Here is an 18,052-nt window from a genome sequence, read left to right as displayed (position 1 = left end):
AGAAATATTGATCTCAAAGACGCCATACGACGTCATTGGCAGATTAAGCATGGCGAGCAATGACGTCTTAACACATTCTTGGAGAAGGGTTAAGAGGATTTTTTGATATATCACTCATCCAGATTTTTTTTACATTTTATACAAAAAATGTATGCGATTTCTTTTTATGACTAGGGGGGTCATAAATCCCTGTTCGGGTGGCATATCAACAAATCCTCTAACAAAAAGTTAGTTTTTTAATGTAGTAACATGAAAAACAATGAGAAAATTTTCCTAGTACCTAGATGGACCAAAACGTCCACATTTATTCATATCTATATCCTGCTTCTTTGTGCCAAAGGGTTTGTTTATGTCATACATAGCCTGATTTACAGACAATACAAAACTTTAAAGGTGTTTCTCAAAATGAGATTTTATGAGTTTGTATTACACATAAAACAAAAAATCTCAATTTCTCTAGTACCTCCACACACCAAACTGGCCACGTTTCCTCCTATCCATATAACACAACTTTCTGTTTTTTTTATATATCACTCATCCAGATTTTTTGAACATTTTATACAAAAAACTGATGCAAAAAATAGATTTTTTTATGACTAGGGGGTCATAAAATGTCATAAATCCCTGTTCGGGTGGCATAAAAAAATCCTCTAACAAAAAGTTTGTTTTTTAATGTAGTAACATGAAAAACCATGAGAAAATATCTATATATCATCCATTTTTTTTAAAGTTTTGTTCGGGGTAACATGCAAAAAGGGGCCATTTTGAATAGACCACGTCCTTTTTGGTTAATAAAACTATGCGACCAAAACATTAATAGATTTTCTTCTTTTTTTTTGACTTTTTTTTTTTTTTTTTTTTTTGTTGATCTTTTCCCCCCTCCTTTTTCCTCCGATTTTCTCCCATCCCAATGTTAGTCGTTATGCCAATACCCAATCGCCTTCCTGGTCGCTGCGCACTCACCCCCCACAGACGGTCTGGGAGAGTGGAGGCTACCACGTGCTTCCTCCGACACACGTCCAGCCAATCAACCGCTTCTTTTCACCTGGCAGCGCGGATTCTCACTGAGAGGGCGTAGCGTGTGGAAGGATCACACTATCCCACTTAGATCCTATCCGCGCTTAGCAGGCGCCCCGACCGAACTGTAGGAGTCGCTGTTTACAACGACCCGGACCCACCCCGCCAGCTTCTCCCACCCTCTAATACTGCCAATTGTATTAGTGTGAACGGCCAGCCAAGCTGGTGACAACCCCGGAGCTGTGAGCTGGATTCAAACAGGCGAATCCAGCCGCTCCGGGGTTGTTTTTTTGACTATTCTAAATAATTAACATGTTTGCAAATGATTTCATCCTTTATTATTTTTTTTCCCTATCTAGGGGGGTGGTCTCTTATGAGTTATGAGGCTTCTCTCCTGTATGCATGCGCTGGTGTTCCTTTAAGTGGTCATATCTACTGAAGCTCTTCTCACATTGGTCACAGTGGTGGGGCTTCTCTCCTGTATGAATGCGCTGGTGTCTCTTTAAGTGGGCGTATCTACTGAAGCTCTTCTCACACTGGTCACAGTTATGAGGCTTCTCTCCTGTATGCATGCGCTGGTGTTCCTTTAAGTGGAAGTATCTACTGAAGCTCTTCTCACATTGGTCACAGTGGTGGGGCTTCTCTCCTGTATGAATGCGCTGGTGTTCCGTTAACTGTCCAGAGGTACTGAAGCTCTTCTCACACTGGTCACAGTGGTGGGGCTTCTCTCCTGTATGAATGCGCTGGTGTTTCTTTAAGTTTCCAGAGCTACTGAAGCTCTTCTCACACTGGTCACATAAGTAAGGCTTCTCTCCTGTATGAATACGTTGGTGTGTCTGTAAGCTTCCAGCCTGACTGAAGCTCTTCTCACACTGGTCACAGTTATAAGGCTTCTCTCCTGTATGAATACGCTGGTGTCCCTTTAAGTGGTCGTATCTACTGAAGCTCTTCTCACACTGGTCACAGTAGTAGCGCTTCTCTCCTGTATGAATACGTTGGTGTGTCTGTAAGCTTCCAGCCTGACTGAAGCTCTTCTCACACTGGTCACAGTTATAAGGCTTCTCTCCTGTATGAATACGCTGGTGTTCCTTTAAGTGGTCGTATCTACTGAAGCTCTTCTCACACTGGTCACAGTTATAAGTCTTCTCTCCTGTATGAATACGCTGGTGTATTAGAAAAGTGGACTTATTGATGAAGCTCTTTCCACACTGGTCACAGCAGTGAGGCCTTGACTCGTTCATATCTCTGCTTGTTGTTGGGGAGCAATGCAGCAATTGTACCTGGAGAAGAGAGAAGTACACCAATGAAAAGTTCAGATCTTGTGTGTGTTTTGCATTCGTTCAGTTTGTATTTCTCAAGTTCTAAAAATGTTTTATCCTCCAAATTTTGTTGTTGATGCGATTTAAACGTGAATCTGCTCCAAGGGCAGTTATTGAAAACTGGCCAACATTAATAAAATACTGAGATAAAACCCAACAGGCAGTTGCCTGCAATATGACAATATGATGGTTGTATCTGTCCTTGTAACAATGTCATTGTTGTTCTTAGTTTGTGTTGAGTACACAGACCACTAGTACAGATAATTCAGTCTGAAATTATATTTTCAATGGAATGATTATTAGCAATATCAATTACATGTCAATTAATCCATGTATTGTTTAGCCAAAGAGTAGCCTATTGATAATTCGTTTGTAATATGTTCATCAAATCAAGAATTAAGATCACGTTTTGCCTGTTTCTTTCAACAGTCTTATAGTATCCAGCATATTGCCACCCTATAACCCTTCAGTCTGCCCAGCACCAAGACAACTGTTGGCATTGCAGCCTTGATGCTGCTTGTTAATCCTGTTGTGGCCTATGGCTGAAAGGCAAAGGAGGAAAGACATGTTACCCTTTTCTGTTGATTTGGTCATATCGGTCTGTCATAGTAGTTACCTCTGTGCCCATTAGGGTGGTCCTTAAAATTGAAAGTTGGAAAGTCTAAGCTCCAACCTCCAGAATCCGTTATGGTAGTCAAGAAAATTCTCCTGGTGAATGTTTTCCTCAATCTGACAACATCTACCGCTCCCTCATCAACCTTCGAGTTTCACCCTGAGGATCCCAGAGTAGAGCGGGCCAGAATTTTGTGCCAACATGAATTTGAAGGAAATCTTAACACAAGGGGTGTCTAAAATGTGTGTTTTTTTGTGGGGAATTAAAATATTGGCTTATTTATCGAATGGGATAACTCTAACCTACATCATTTTGGATTTCAAAATGGCAGATTAAAAAAAAAAATCACCCCTTGGCCAGACATGGGTGCGAACATGAATGTGAAGGAAAACCCATCATGCAAGGTGTCTAAATTATGTGTTTCCTAAAGGAAACTTGAAGGTTGATGAGGGGGGTGGGTAAATGTTGTCAGATTGAGGAATAAATTCACCAGGAGAGTTTTCTTGACGGATTATGGGGGTTGGAGCTTAAAATAGATGAATTAGAAAATGAACCCATCACGAAGGACCACCCTAGTGCCCATTAGGGGTGTAACAGTACACGTATCCGTACAGAACAGTTTCAGTACTGGACCTTTGGTTTAGTACGTGCTGTGTACCGAACGAATGCAATGGTACATTTGTGCAATACTTTTTTTTGTGTGCAGAATTGTATTCAAAACTCCAAGTTTACCCCTTCCCAAAATATAACTTGCGCAAAGGGCCGGATGTTCGTTCAGCCCACGCACAACACAGAGATTACCTGTAATTTAGCATAGCCTCATAGTGTGGCGAACGCACACACACACACTCTCAGTGCGTGAGGAGGATTGGTGCTAGATTGAGAAGGGACTGTCTCTCGGAGATCAAATTAATGATAGTTTGCGGCATATAAAACGGACATTCATACACAGCAACGCGCCTCCAAACAAGGTGTGATAAACATGAATTTATATATTTTCCTTGGCATGAAAAAGGAAATAGTATTTACCATTAGGGACCTGCATGACGCTTCTTTCTCTATTCAATAACGTTTTACCCTGAGGGATGGTGGTTGCGGTTGTTGTTGTATTCAGTTCAATGACGTTGCGTGTCTCCTATCCGTCATGCAGCGCATTCAGGCCCACAATCTATATATATATATATATATATATTAGAGGTGGGCATAGATAATTTTTTTTAATCTAGATTAATCTATCTGCAATCCTGGATTTAATCTAGATTAATCTAGATTAAAATGGCAAAAAAAAAAAAAAAAAAACATTCAAAATATGTGTGTTCTACCCAAATAATGACCAGAAGTAAGTCCTTACTTTTTCTTTCCTCCTTACGTTTCTCAGGCCAGGTGGCCCATTACACCATGAGCCCATCTCCCGTTTCCAAAATGCATTACAGACTGTTTGAAAAAGCTGTTTTGCTATGATAATTGGTAATGAAATATCAAAATAATGTTCAATAAGATGTACTTGTGTTTAATAAGTTGTTTTATTCAGAAGTTAACACAAATAAATAATATTACCAGTACAGTACAGTATCTAGCACTCTCAGGAGCAAAACAGAAAGAATCATTTCAAACTTGAACTATGTGACATGGCTTGAATCAACTGCTCCAGTGGAGTTGCTCAGTGGCCAATGGTGTCAACTGTGGTTGTACTGGGCAGCTCCCAGGTGTGAATGGAACTGTGTGAATGTGAAGCAGGGCGTTCCTGAAAAAGAGCATCTGTGCTCAGCGAACCTACCCTGGGTAAATAAAGGTAAAAAAAATATATATAAAAAAAAATATATATATAAAAAAAAAAAAGGTTTAGATTAATGCGTTAATTATATTATCGCGCGATACTAGTATAGCGTTAACGCCGCTAACGGCCCAGCTCTAATATATATATATATAATTTTTTTAACAAGTCGATTATTAATTGGAATAGAATATTCATTGACAGTACTTAACAGTTACTGCATCACCCCTGAGGGGAACATGGAAAGCCAAATAAATAAACGTAAACTTTCCCCCACTGTACCGAAAACCTGTACCGAACCGTGATTTACAAAACCGAGGTACGTACCGAACCGTGGTTTTTGTGTACCATTACACCCGTAGTGCCCATAGATGTGAAATAAGGTGTGAACAAACTAAGGTCTTTAGATCTATTATGCGTATATTGATCTGATAAACATATTACAAACAAATTGACTCTTTACAACTACATAGAAAAAATGTGTCTCTTTACAGCTACATAGAGCTATCAGAGGTAGCTTCCAGTATCGGGAGAAATGTAATTGAACAAAAGGCTGGGAAATAATTTTGTTGACTATCCCTTTAACCTCTTCCACCCGTGCGGTCCGGTACCAGACCGCAAATGACATCACGTCATAAATCATTCTCTCTAGACCGGGGGTCTCAAACTCGCGGCCCGCAGGATGATATTTTGCGGCCCCCTACTTGACATCAAAGTTTAGTGTTAATGCGGCCCGCGCGCAACTGTTTGCCGAGTCGTTGCGCGAGAGTTGGAAGTTTTATTTATTTTATCACTTGTAGGCTACCATACATGCTCATGACAGTGACTTGGTTGAAACGTGATTCCGGAGTGACACCAAGTAAAGTGGAAGGCAAATGCATCCTCGATATCTCCTCTGCGAGCAGTGCTCTGCATGTCCGGCTGCACTGCCACTCTGTGTCTGTGTACTCTGCTCTGGTCCAATCACATTCAGCGTCCCGTCAGCGTTTCCCCCCCTCACCCACAGTCTGCGAATCAGATGCAGAGTAGGGCGGGTCTTAAACAGTCCGAGTCAGAGCAGAGTTGACAGCGCATCTACAGTAGCCTCGCTCCCAGTTTTATCTCCGTGAGATAAATAATAATAATAATAATAACTTTATTTGTATAGCACTTTTCATACAGAGGTTGCAGTTCAAAGTGCTTCACAACAGTAAAAAATACAGGCATAAGCGAGCATAAAAAGATAGACAGGTAGAATCACAGTGTTTCACATTAGGATCTAGCATCCCAATAGGCTCTCCGCTTACAGTTTTCAGTAACACAAATAGTAAAAATAGTTTAAAATGATTCAGTTTAAAAATAGTCAAAAAATTATAAAATAGAACGGACATAAAAAATACAGGCATGAGCGAGCATAGCAAGATATGGCAAATCACAGTGTTTCACATTAGGATCTCTAGCATCCTAATAGGCTCTCTATTCAGTAATACTCCTGTAATTCATGAACAAATAATCACAGTGTTTCACATTTGGATCTAGCAAATAATAAGAATAGTTTAAAATGATTCAGTTTAAAAATAGTCATCAGTAAGAAGTAAAAAGTGCAATAACCGACACATGAATTTGATAGGCAGTGTATAAGAGTAGGCAGGGTAAGAATAAATACAAGTTGTGTCAGGATATCCCTGATGTTTCCTCTTGCCACTAGGTGGTAGCAGATATCTATCAGTGAAATGCCTGAGCAAAGAGATGGGTTTTAAGCTGTCTTTTAAAGATGTCTAGCGAGTTGGCTTCCCTGATGTTTTGGGGTAGTTTGTTCCATAGTTTTGGGGCATAGTTGATAAAGGCTGCATTACCGATCCTCTTTTGACTGCTTCTGGGAGCCTCTAGTAGTCCAGCAGCTGATGATCGCAGTGTTCTTGCTGGTGTGTAATTTATTAGAGTGTTGGCGATGTAGCTAGGTCCCTGTCCATTTAGAGCTTTGTATGTAAGGAGAAGGACCTTAAAGTCAATTCTAAATGTTACAGGAAGCCAGTGTAAAGCGGCTAAGACTGGACTAATGTGCTCTCTCCTTTTGGTTCTAGTTAGCAGTCGGGCTGCAGAGTTTTGGATTAGCTGAAGCCTCTCTGTGGTTTTCTTAGGGAGACCTGTGAAAAGTGCATTACAGTAGTCTAACCGGCTAGATATGAATGCATGAATTAGCTTCTCAGCATCGTTCTGATTAATAAATGGTCGTACTTTTGCTATATTTCTGAGATGGAAGAACGATGTTTTCGTCACTTTGCTAATATGAGAATTGAAGTTCAGTTCTGAATCTATGATAACCCCAAGACTAGTGACCTCAGATTTGATCCAAGGGGTTAGTCCCCCGAGGTTCTTTATTAATGTTTCTTTTTTAGTTTTGGAGCCGATAATTAGAATTTCAGTTTTGTTCCCGTTTAGTTTCAGGAAGTTCTTACTCATCCATTTATTTATTGCCAGTAAGCAGTCTGTAATGGAGCTAATCGCTGTATCATTTGGTTCAGCAGATATGTACAGTTGTGTATCATCCGCATAGCTATGGAAATCTACATTATGTTCTCTGATGATATCACCCAGCGGTAACATGTAAAGGGAGAAGAGTAAAGGACCTAAGCAACTCCCTTGTGCAACTCCATAGTTGTTGTCGTATATATCAGACATGTGATCTCCTAGTTTAACATAGAATTTCCTCCCTCTGATGTAGCTATTAGCCTAGTCTCGCCAGCAGGCAGAGGCAGCCAGCAGAAAAATATGGCATGTTCAAAGATGGTCAGTAAAAGAAAAGTCGACTGCAATTCAAAAGGTGAATGGACTGAAAAATATGCGTTCATCCTGAGTCCCAGCACCAAACCAATGTGACTAATATGCCAAGAAACGGTAGCTCTTGTGAAGGGTGGCAATTTGAAACGCCACTACGAAACAACAGTTATTTTAATGCAACCTTTCCTCAAAATTCAGTGCTAAGAACCACAAAAATAAATGGAATGAAATCATCATATCAAGCTGCAAGCAGAATTATTGTTAAATCTATGTCACAACGAGAAAAAGCAACCAAGTCCTCACTCAGTGGCAAGAAGCCATTCTCTCTCTTTGATGCATACATAATAAAATAATGTATTTGACTGAAGTGATGGAGACCATGTTTGAAGGCAAACAAAAGCAAATCCCCCTCAGCAACCAGAATAACTGAAATACTGGATGGTGATTTGATTAAACAGCTCTGTGATGGAATAAAAAAATGCAGTGCATTTCCATAGCTGTGGATGAGTCCACTGACACCACTGAGAAGCCTATGTTCTGAAGAACCGTTCATGTTCTGAAGAACTGTTCATGTTCTGAAATGTTATTGCTAAAGATTGAGAAGATTGGATCAGTTGTACTTTTTGTGGAATATTTGATGCGGCCCAGCCTCACCCAGACTCTAGCTCCAGCGGCCCCCAGGTAAATTGAGTTTGAGACCCCTGCTCTAGACCAGTGATTCCCAACCTGGGGTCCGCGGACCCCCTGGGGGTCCGCCAGGGGGCGCAGGGGGTCCGCCAGACCACAGATGATTTGAGTTTTTTTTTTTTTTTTTTTAGCATATTTTTATCATCAGAAGCATGAATAGTCTCTCCACTACAATAAAAAATAAAGATAAATAAATAAACACCTAGACATGATTTTTGAACGTTAACACTTTGGTTGCCTAAGGTTAAATTAATGATATACCATAGATTGCCAGCGCTATTTGTCTATGGAGAAAGTCCCCTTCTTTGCAGGGCTATAACTTTTTAAATTCTATTGCTACATTGCCATTATTAGGGCCCATTCAAAGTCCTATATGTATTGTTCATTGTGTAGCAACGTTAAACTTTTTCATTCACATATTCATAGTAAAGTATGGTCTAATGTATAAGTATGTTTTCATCTCTTTCTGCAGCTTTCTCCAGAACGTGATATATAGCCCCAAATGCATTATATTGATGATGAAATACAGTTTGATGGCAATCAGCGCGATATAAAAAATTCCAACTAGACGTACTTCTAGAAGTTACTACACGTCATCTGATGTTGACCGGATGGGCGAGGGGGCGTTTATAATTCCGTGGGCAGCGTTATACCAATCATCTAATGTGGGTCAAATGTTGATAATATCAGTTATTATCGAAGAAGGTAACGTTACACGCTGAAACTCACCCCAGTCTCCGCGCGCCGTTGGGCGATCATCGTCGAGTAGAAATGTTATCATTATGGGATATATTTTTACCCGGTCCATCTCCAGCTTGTATAATGGTATATACGTCCAAATCATGTTGTTTATCGAGTTATTGGCAATCGATCACCGTGTAGCGTGACGAGCCAGAGTCACATGAACCATAGCGAGCGCCCGGAAGTACTACGGTCGTCATGACAACCTCTATTCAACATCCTGTTTTGGCGATTGCGCCGATCAGCCACCAGATGGCGCTCCTGAACCGCCAGAGAGCTCAGTGGGTCCTGCTGGTGGATCTCAGGCCAGCGGAGGGACATTATGAATCCGATCGCAGATTTTTGAAATATTGATATAAGGACGCTGTACAGCGTCCCCCGGCAACTTTAGCATGGCCAGCAAAGACGTGAAAAGACGTGTCCCGGCACTCAAAGTGTTAACAGTAGGCTACCGGGTAGCCGCTAAAACGCGAATCAGTTGACTATCACTTTCTGTAGCTAGCCTAGCACGCTAGTTAACTTTCTCGGCTCGTCTGCAGTCAGCCGCCAGAGGCGAAAATGTGTGACAAACGAAAAGGAGATGACGGCAGCTCATCTGCAAAAAAAGCAATTGCGAAAATTACATCACCATGGGCTTCACTGAGGGACCAGACAAACGACCTGAGTGTGTGATTTGTGGAGAAAAGTTGGCAAACTCGAGCCTGAAGCCCAGCAAACTGAAGAGACATCAGGCGTCTAAGCACTCAGAAACCGTTGGGAAGGATCCGGACTTTTTTCGGAGGAAAGAACAGTCTCTCAAGGCGAACAAGCCCGTTGATGTTAGAGTAGCGTGGAGCAGGGGTGGCAGTGATTTACAGAAGGCTACCGAAGCCTCCTTTGAGTGTTCGCTTTTAATTGCAAAAGCAAAGAAACCGCACAATATTGGCGAGCAGCTCATCAAACCAGCCTGCATCAAAATGGTTTAGAAACTGTGCGGCCCACAGGTGGCGGATAAACTAAAATCAGTACCACTCTCGAACAATGTAGTGAAAGACCGAATTGATGTCAAGTGATTGCGAGCAGCAGCTGTCAGAAAAGCGTAGAAAGGGTCCATTTGCCATACAACTTGATGAAACTACAACTGTCGCAGACGAGGCTGTGCTCATCGTTTATGTGCAATATATCGAAAATGAGGATCTGAAGCAGGACATTCTCATGTCAGTCAACCTTACTACCACCACTCGAGGTGAGGATATTTTTACTGCAGTGGATTCTTACTTCATTCAACATAAATGCAAACCGTTCACCATTAGGGCCTGATTTGAGAGGATGAATACAGGATTTGAATATTGGCCAAAATGTTGAAATACATATGGTGCAAGATGAGATTTGTTGATTGAAGGCACAAGTCAAAGAAGCATAGTGGGTCTAATTATGATGCATATGCCTGTGTATAAGCAGTTTGTTATTAAAATGACAAAATAAAGTATTAAAATGACAAAAAAGGTATTTTATGGTATTTTATTAGGAGGGGGGTCCAGGAATTTCATCAGAGATGTTTGGGGGTCCCTGGGGGAAAAAAGGTTGGGAACCCCTACTCTAGACTGTCTGACATAATTATCGTTTTTTTCTCTCAAATGTATTCAAGAGTAAACATCCTAACCATGTCACCACAGCAGTAGGGCTGCAACTAACGATTATTTTGGTAGTCGACTAATCTGTCGATTATTTTTTCGATTAGTCGACTAATCTAAAAAAATTATATAAAAAAAATAATAATTTTATAATTTTTTTTGTATTTTTTTTTGTATTTTGTTTTTTTATGCACTACCTATTTTTGTGAAAGTGGCTTCTCAGCTCTGGTCCAGCTGAAGACAAAGCAGAGGAACAGATTGGACATTGAGCATGACCTCAGAGTTGCTTGTCTACCATCACCCCAGACTTTGAGACTCTTGTCAGGAGCAAACAACATCCCCAGTTATCCCATTCGTTCCCTGGGATGTTAAGCTAAGAAGTCTGCTAAGAAGGATATATAATTTATTATTATTATTATTTTATTTCATTGTGTTTTTAGCCCTAGTTGCACTTTTGTTGCAACCCCAGTTATCCCATTAGTTCCCCCAAACTTACGGTCGGTCTGTTATGTTAAGCTAAGAAGTCTTCAGCTGGACCAGAGCTGAGAAGCCACTTTCACAAAGATAGGTAGGTAAATGATGTCATTTATCTCCTGCCGAGAGTGAGGATTATAAAATGAACGTGTTTTAAAGTGTGATGCTGTCTCATTTTAACAGCAGATACACTTTCTTAAATTCCATTGTCCCGACAGCGTGTGACGGGGAGCTCGGACGGGATGTGTTTTGCTTGCTGGTGTTATTATAGCATTAGCTGAAAAGCTAGCTAGTTGGAACAACATCCGCTTTAACGTTACATTAAATCAGATGATCGCCTGTCCTTTCTCCAGGACCTGACACTGTCCGTCTATCAACAATAATGCACCCACGGTGAATGGTATTTAAGTCAAGTAGCTACTGACTAGCGTTAGCTGACTAACATTATCAAATGTCAATGCGGGGGAGACGAACTAGGTCAGCTAGCTTAGCTTGATAACGTTACCGTGGCTAAAGTTGGTGCTATTCATAATCCAGCAATAATGGCTGCAGACCTGCAAGCAAAGTACAGCAAGTTCCAAGTGCCAAAGGATAAGAGTCTGAGGCGGGGTCTCAAAAGAGAATGTTGAATATTTATTTTGCATCGAAAATCACAACATAAACGGTAATACTAGCTAACAGACTGGGTAGCGAGTGCAACACCGTCTAACGTCCGTGCGGATCATTGGAGTAGGGTATATCTGCCGCAGCCCCATACTCATTGATTAATGATACTATTACTAATCTATACAATCACCTGTTGTTGAATAAATACCATTACTTTCTAGTTATTACTAAAAAACTGTATATATAAAACAGTATATTTTTTTTTAATAATATATTTTTTTTAATGTATGCACTGGTATCGGATCAGTATCGGTATCGGCCGATACCCAAAGCTTAGGTATCGGAATCGGATCGTGAAGGAAAAAATGGTATCGGAACATCTCTAAATAACACCATGCTAATAATGACCAGACATGAAAAACTGCCACTGATCTCGTTCAGTACCTTCTTGAGATCATGTGTACAAAAAAATCTTTTTTTAAATTAATAAAGGGAAGATGATTAAACAGAAGGTTCTGTAGATACAGTACTGAATTCTCCCATCCGGACCAATGCAATTTGAAATATTATTATAGAATATAGAATAGGAGGCTTATAAATTACCTTATTATAGCCAATTCGCACATTTATATATATATATATATACATATATTATCTTTCAAATGCCCGAGTTCAATTTGGATTTAGTATCACCAGGCATGCATAAGAACAGATAATGAAATCTACTGTACTTTTTTATTTTCACCACAGTGCAAACATTTTGAAACTAATTTCAGATCCAATTGTTGCTACATGCTAACAATAGGGAGGAGAAACTAACTGTGTTTCAATATTTGTCAAAAACGTTACCTTTTGTAGCTTATTATCCCGAATAATAACAGTTATTGATATAATTCATACAGAACTCTGAACCTTGAACCCTTATAGCAGGGGTCAGCAACCTTTTTGACATGGAGTGCCTGTTTGAAATATAGTTGTAACTAGTGTGCCTCAACAATATTCCATGCATCGTATTTTCTTTTTCTCATAATCAGGTCTTTTTAATGATAATTTTTACATTATTACATCATTATTATTATTGTTATTATTAACAATATTATTATGATGGTTGTATCAACCCTAAATCTGAGTTGGGGGGGGGGGGAATGCAATGCAGACAAACAGCTGCATACAGTGCGACCATTTCACTCACATTTGCCCATTCATTTTTGGACACATCACACACCATCGGTGTGTGTACTGTACGTGTGCTGTCATAGCTCCACCTACAGGCCTAATGGAGAACACCAGGAGAACACCAGGATGTGAATGGAGGGTGAATGTGAGGTATATCGTGTAAATAAGTTTTGATTGAGTTAAAAATATTGAGTTCAGTTACTGTGCATTAAGGTTTTCAGTTTTCAATCCATAATAAGTTAACAGAAAAATAAGTACACAACCACATTATTTCAACCTAATAAAACTATGTTTATTGTCATTGTTTTAAGAACACAAGTTGACTTGGTAATACTCACATTTTGAGTAAAAAAATGGCTTTTAACATGTGCAATGTTCAATGAAATAGAAAAATAAATAATACAATTTGTTGATTAATCCCACTGGTCACAATGGTGACCGTAATAATGTTTTTGTTATAAGGCTCTGCAAATGTTACTGAATGATGTAGCAATGTATTTCCAGCTAAATTGAAATAATAAACAAATAAAGGGTCTCAATTAAATATGTGGAAGTAAAAAGAACCTGTGGGAGGATTTCAACAAGATAAATGCGACAACAGTGCAAAATAGTTCACTATAATATTTCAAAGCAAAAAAAAAAAAAAAAAAAAAAAAAAAAAAAAAAAATTAAATGCTGCCCCCTGTGCCTATGCAAATGCCCCCGCGTGCCTATGCAGGCACGCGTGCCTAGGGTTGCCTACCCCTGCCTTATAGAATCTTCCAGGAAGTGTAGTTCGGAAAAATTCCAACGCTGATCGACAGCTATGCATGTCCTCTAAAAAAATGGCTGCAAAAAGACTACAATTCCCATGGTTCAAAAATATCCAAAATGGTCACCCTCGCCACTAGACTTGTACAAATTGAAAAGTAAAATCTATCTAATGACAATTTTAACCTATTGCTAAACTAACGTATTGATGATAATATGCATTCTACATGCTGTTGTGACATGTTAGTGATGTTAACACTTTGATTGCCTAAGGCTAAATTCATGATATACCATCCGTTGCCAGCTCTATTTAACATGGAGAAGTTCCCCTTCTTTGCAGGGCTATAACTTTTTAAATTCTATTGCTAGATTGCCATTATTAGGGCCCATTCAAGGTCCTATATGTATTGTTCATTGTGTAGCAACGTTAAACTTTTTCATTCACATATTCATAGTAAAATATGGTCTAAAGTATAAGTATGTTTTCATCTCTTTCTGCAGCTTTCTCCAGAACGTGATTTATAGCCCCAAATGCATTATATTGATGATGAAATACAGTTTGATAGCGATCGGTGCCAGATGAAAAATTTCAAATGGACGTGCTTTTAAGAGTTTCTACGTATCATCTGATGATGACCGGATGGGCGGGGGATCGTTTATAATTCCGTGGGCAACGTTATACCATTCATCTAATGTGGGTCAAATGTTCATCATAGCAGTTAGTATCGAACACGGTAATAATAAACGCTAAAACTCACCCCAGTCTCCGCGGGCCGTTGGGCGATCAGCGTGGAGAAGAGTTTTCAATTATGGGATGTCGAAATACCGGATCTATTTCCAGGTTGTATAATAGTATATACGTCCAAATCATGTTGTTTATTGAGTTAGGGCGAGCGATCTATTATCCAGTGTTTCAAGGTGGAGTCGCGGGAGCTATAGTGAGTGCCCGGAAGTAATATGGGTGATCACCACTTCATCCACATGACTTCCTGTTTGGCGCTTCTGCCGATCGGCCACCAGATGGCGCTCTTGAACCGCTAGAGGGTTGAGAGGAGGCCAGCACTGTGTCTCAGGGCTGCGGAGGAAAAATATGATTTCGATCACAGATTTTTGAAATATTGATATTAAAGATGAGTTAGGGCGTCCTCTGCAACTTTAGCATGGCTAGGAAAGACGCCTAAACACGTTTTCGGCACTTAAAGTGTTAATACTTGAATACGTTTGAAATTTAAATCGCAAATTCAACAGTCAAAAAATATTGATTTATGACCAGATGTCATTTTCGGGACCGGTACCGGTCCCGTCGGGTGGAACAGGTTAATACGCGCGTTACTCCACAACGTGTGCCGTTGGTGACAATCAAAGCATAAAAAACGACCCCCCGCCCCACCCTTTCATGCATTCGGGCTGGGTAGGGCTTTGTTTTTAAATAAATAATTCGGGCTCGGCCGGGCAGTGCCCTCTTTTTAATTTTTTTTTATTGCGTCTTTTTTCTTTTTGCGGTCGCTATACTCATATAACTAGGGTTATAGGATAACCTTAAGTTTCTGTTTCATTTTCGCGTAACGTAGTGCTGTCATCGGAGAGTGAAAGCCTTGTGTCTGTGGAGTCAAGATGTATACGTTAACAGATAAAATAGTCAAGGGAAAGTTGCATTTTTGGAAACATTTGAATGTAATTACCGCAGCCTGCAGGGAGAACTGAGGGGAGCGCTCAGGTGGATGATGAACAAATGAACCAGACCGAAGTGGCATAGGTTGAAGTTGGAATATAGCCAGTTGGCGAACGTTTTAATTTGTTCTTGGATGTATGTAGCCGGTTGGCGAAGTTTTGTTAACGTTGTTCAACGCGTTGCTGACATCAACACAGCGAAGTGGTAAGTCTGATTATTATTATTAAGCTGGTGTGTGGGGTCGCTGGTGCCCTGTTCTGTTGCGCTTTCATTATATAATAAATGTTGCTCTGCTCGAAATCTGATTACTGTTTTCTGTTTGTTTGTATAGTGACTTGAGTAGGCTATTGTGTCGTGTGTGTGTGTGTGTGTGTCAAAGAAGATTCCATATAGCCTTCAAATACGTTTTACGAGGCTGCCGTGTGAGTCAACGCGAGCGCTGGGAAATAGAATTTGCGATACAGGCTATAGAATGGTTGTTAGTTTTCAGTTTTCACTATCTGTTATTTAGGTAGACCTATTGAACATTTTCGTTTATTTATTAAGTTCATATAAAACCGTGTTTCGAATATTTAAAACAAATAATAATTTTTATTTCTGGTTTTCACACGGGCTAGGGCTTAAAATATTATTTACAGTCTGGCTTATTTTCGGGCAGGGCCTGAAGTTCACAGGCTCGGGCTGGGCACGGGCTTAATTTCAAGGCCCTTACAGACCACTAGTGTACAGGCGAGAAATTACAAAGTTTTTAGTGAATTGCACGTATTGCTGTGTTTAGCTTTTAGTGCCAAATGATAAGAGTCTGAAGCGGAGTCTCAAAAGAGAATGTTGAATATTTAGTAGTAACTTTGATGCAGTAGCTTGTGTGTGTGTGTGGGGGGGACTGGGGCCGGCGTTGTGCAGGATGCGACTGAACTTATCGGCTACTGCCATCGGCACATTCGAGCTTATCGGCCGATAGGCCGATTGCAGTCAACAAGGCACTTATCGGCCGATACATCGGTGCACCCCTAATAATTAACACAGCTCTCTCACTGTCTGACTCTGACACACACACACACGCACACACACAAGGCTTGGGCGGTATGACGGTATACCACGGTATTTAGAAATACCGACGGTATTGAAAATCAATACAGTCAAAATCACAGTTGGGTTTCAGTTTCTATTACACTGAAACGGAGTTGGGTTTCGGTTTCTATTACACTGAAACGGAGTTTCAACAGGGACGGCATTGGTTGTAGTGCACACACACAGCACGCGCCAGCAGAGGGCAGGGGAGGCAAATTCTATTTCCTAATGATTGATTGGCTATTGTGAATCACGTGAGGAGAACACAGAGGTCTTAGCGTCACACTAACCTGTATGCATTTCCTCTATCTCTAAGCAGACTGCTAAAGCTTAAGCAATAATAATAATACGTTACCATTGAACGATGAAGCGTCGAAGTTAACCACCGTCACTCCAGCCCACGATGAGCTCCCTGACCACAGATGGCTAACGTTTTGTCAAACAAGAGCTAAACTTTTCTGCACACACTGTCGCATTTGGACAATTAAAGGACTCTGTTCTGATTTAAGCAAAACCCTCGCCACGAGTCGACTCGCCAGTGACTTCATCCAGCACAACGAGAGACGAGAGGCACTTCTTTGGGAATGTAATATAAAACGGGGTGAGTGAGTGTTGACATTTTTATATCCTAATGCAACTGGCTCACGCTGATAACTGGATGGTGCCGGCTAACTAGCTACCGTTAGCGCACGTTGATACCTGGATGGTGCCGGCAGTGGCTACCGTTCTGTGATTCGTTTACTTCGAGGTTGAAGAAAGTGCACTTTCAGGTTGAAAGAACGGCCCTAATTTCAACGTGTTTTAATATAAGCGAGCGTTATGTATGGTGATAAGTATATTGTTAGCTCCGCCGATGCCCCCCCTGATGAAAATGAAAGTCATACCGTCATATACCGTATACCGGGGTACTATGTCAGCAAAGTATGACGGTATGAAAAAAATGATACCACCCAAGCCTAACACACACACAGCTTGTACTAACATTGGATTTTCTTGGTGCAATAAACAGAGCTAAGATAGCTAACATTAGCTAAGCTAGCAACAATTAGTTAGCTAGCCAGCTAATTAACTAATTACAACTTATGTACTTACTGATTCGATACTTTCTTTCGGGTCCCGAAGACTTGGTACAGCTCCCTTCTTTAGCAACAGCCTGGAAATCACCCCAGCATTATAAAGTCCTTGATTCTCAATGTCGTCTTTGCAAAAATGTGCGGTACACACCCAACTATGAGAAGTTACAGCAGTTGGGGGGTCTCCAAAAACGAACTTGGCCCATTGCTTGCGGAGCACGATATCGTTAGGAAACGAGTGCAAGGACGTATTCGCTGCTTGGCAGCCAGGAACAGCACATGTCTTGCCCATTTTGCTCCATGTTTTTTCTTTCTTGTTTGATATTAGCATCTTTAAACCTGACTGAGGTGCCCCACTCTCCTTCCAATCACCACTGTCATCAGTCTCAGAACAGTCTGAAGAGAGAAGCTGGTCATCTCTAGTTGGTTCTAAATCACCAGCTGGATCTAAGTTACTGGCTGGTTCTGATAGTCCACAGTCCTCTCCATCAGGTTCTGTTTTCATCTGTTCAGTTGAGGTGCTGGGTAAAGAGTAAGCTTCTCTGTTTTTCTCCCTCTGGGTTTGAAGAGGCTGGAAGGACAGAGCGTTCTCTTGACCATCTTCACATTTCACTGAGTCTACTGTGATCTTGGAGAGATCAGCTTCTTCCAGCCCTTGATGTGGTTCCTCTTTAATCTGTAGGAGCTCTGGGTCCTGGGTTTGGCT

General features: G+C 40.6%; 1 protein-coding gene across 1 annotated transcript; it reads right to left on the bottom strand.

The window, feature by feature from the left end:
- Positions 1-1,337: 1,337 nt before the first annotated feature.
- Positions 1,338-17,945, bottom strand: LOC311226921 (uncharacterized protein). The gene is made up of 2 exons (XM_084312387.1): positions 17,366-17,945; positions 1,338-2,297 (listed from the first exon to the last, which is right to left on the bottom strand). Exons 1-2 carry the CDS (start codon positions 17,849-17,851, stop codon positions 1,389-1,391), a joined length of 1,395 nt encoding a protein of 464 aa, XP_084168513.1. The 5' UTR covers positions 17,852-17,945; the 3' UTR covers positions 1,338-1,388.
- Positions 17,946-18,052: the final 107 nt, after the last annotated feature.

The sequence above is a fragment of the Notolepis coatsorum genome (assembly GCF_963971535.1).
Source record: "Notolepis coatsorum genome assembly, chromosome: 4".
Lineage (NCBI taxonomy): Eukaryota > Metazoa > Chordata > Actinopteri > Aulopiformes > Paralepididae > Notolepis > Notolepis coatsorum.
Note: the sequence above shows the minus strand (reverse complement) of the source record. Positions and strands in the feature narration are given on the sequence as shown.

What these genes read in the sequence shown, in the direction of transcription:
- LOC311226921 (XM_084312387.1), bottom strand. Translation starts at nt 17,851, where the DNA reads ATGAAAACAGAACCTGATGGAGAGGACTGTGGACTATCAGAACCAGCC. An exon ending in CGAAAGAAAGTATCGAATCA is followed by an intron (nt 2,298 to 17,365) that starts GTAAGTACATAA and finishes TCTCTTCTCCAG; the next exon opens with GTACAATTGCTGCATTGCTC.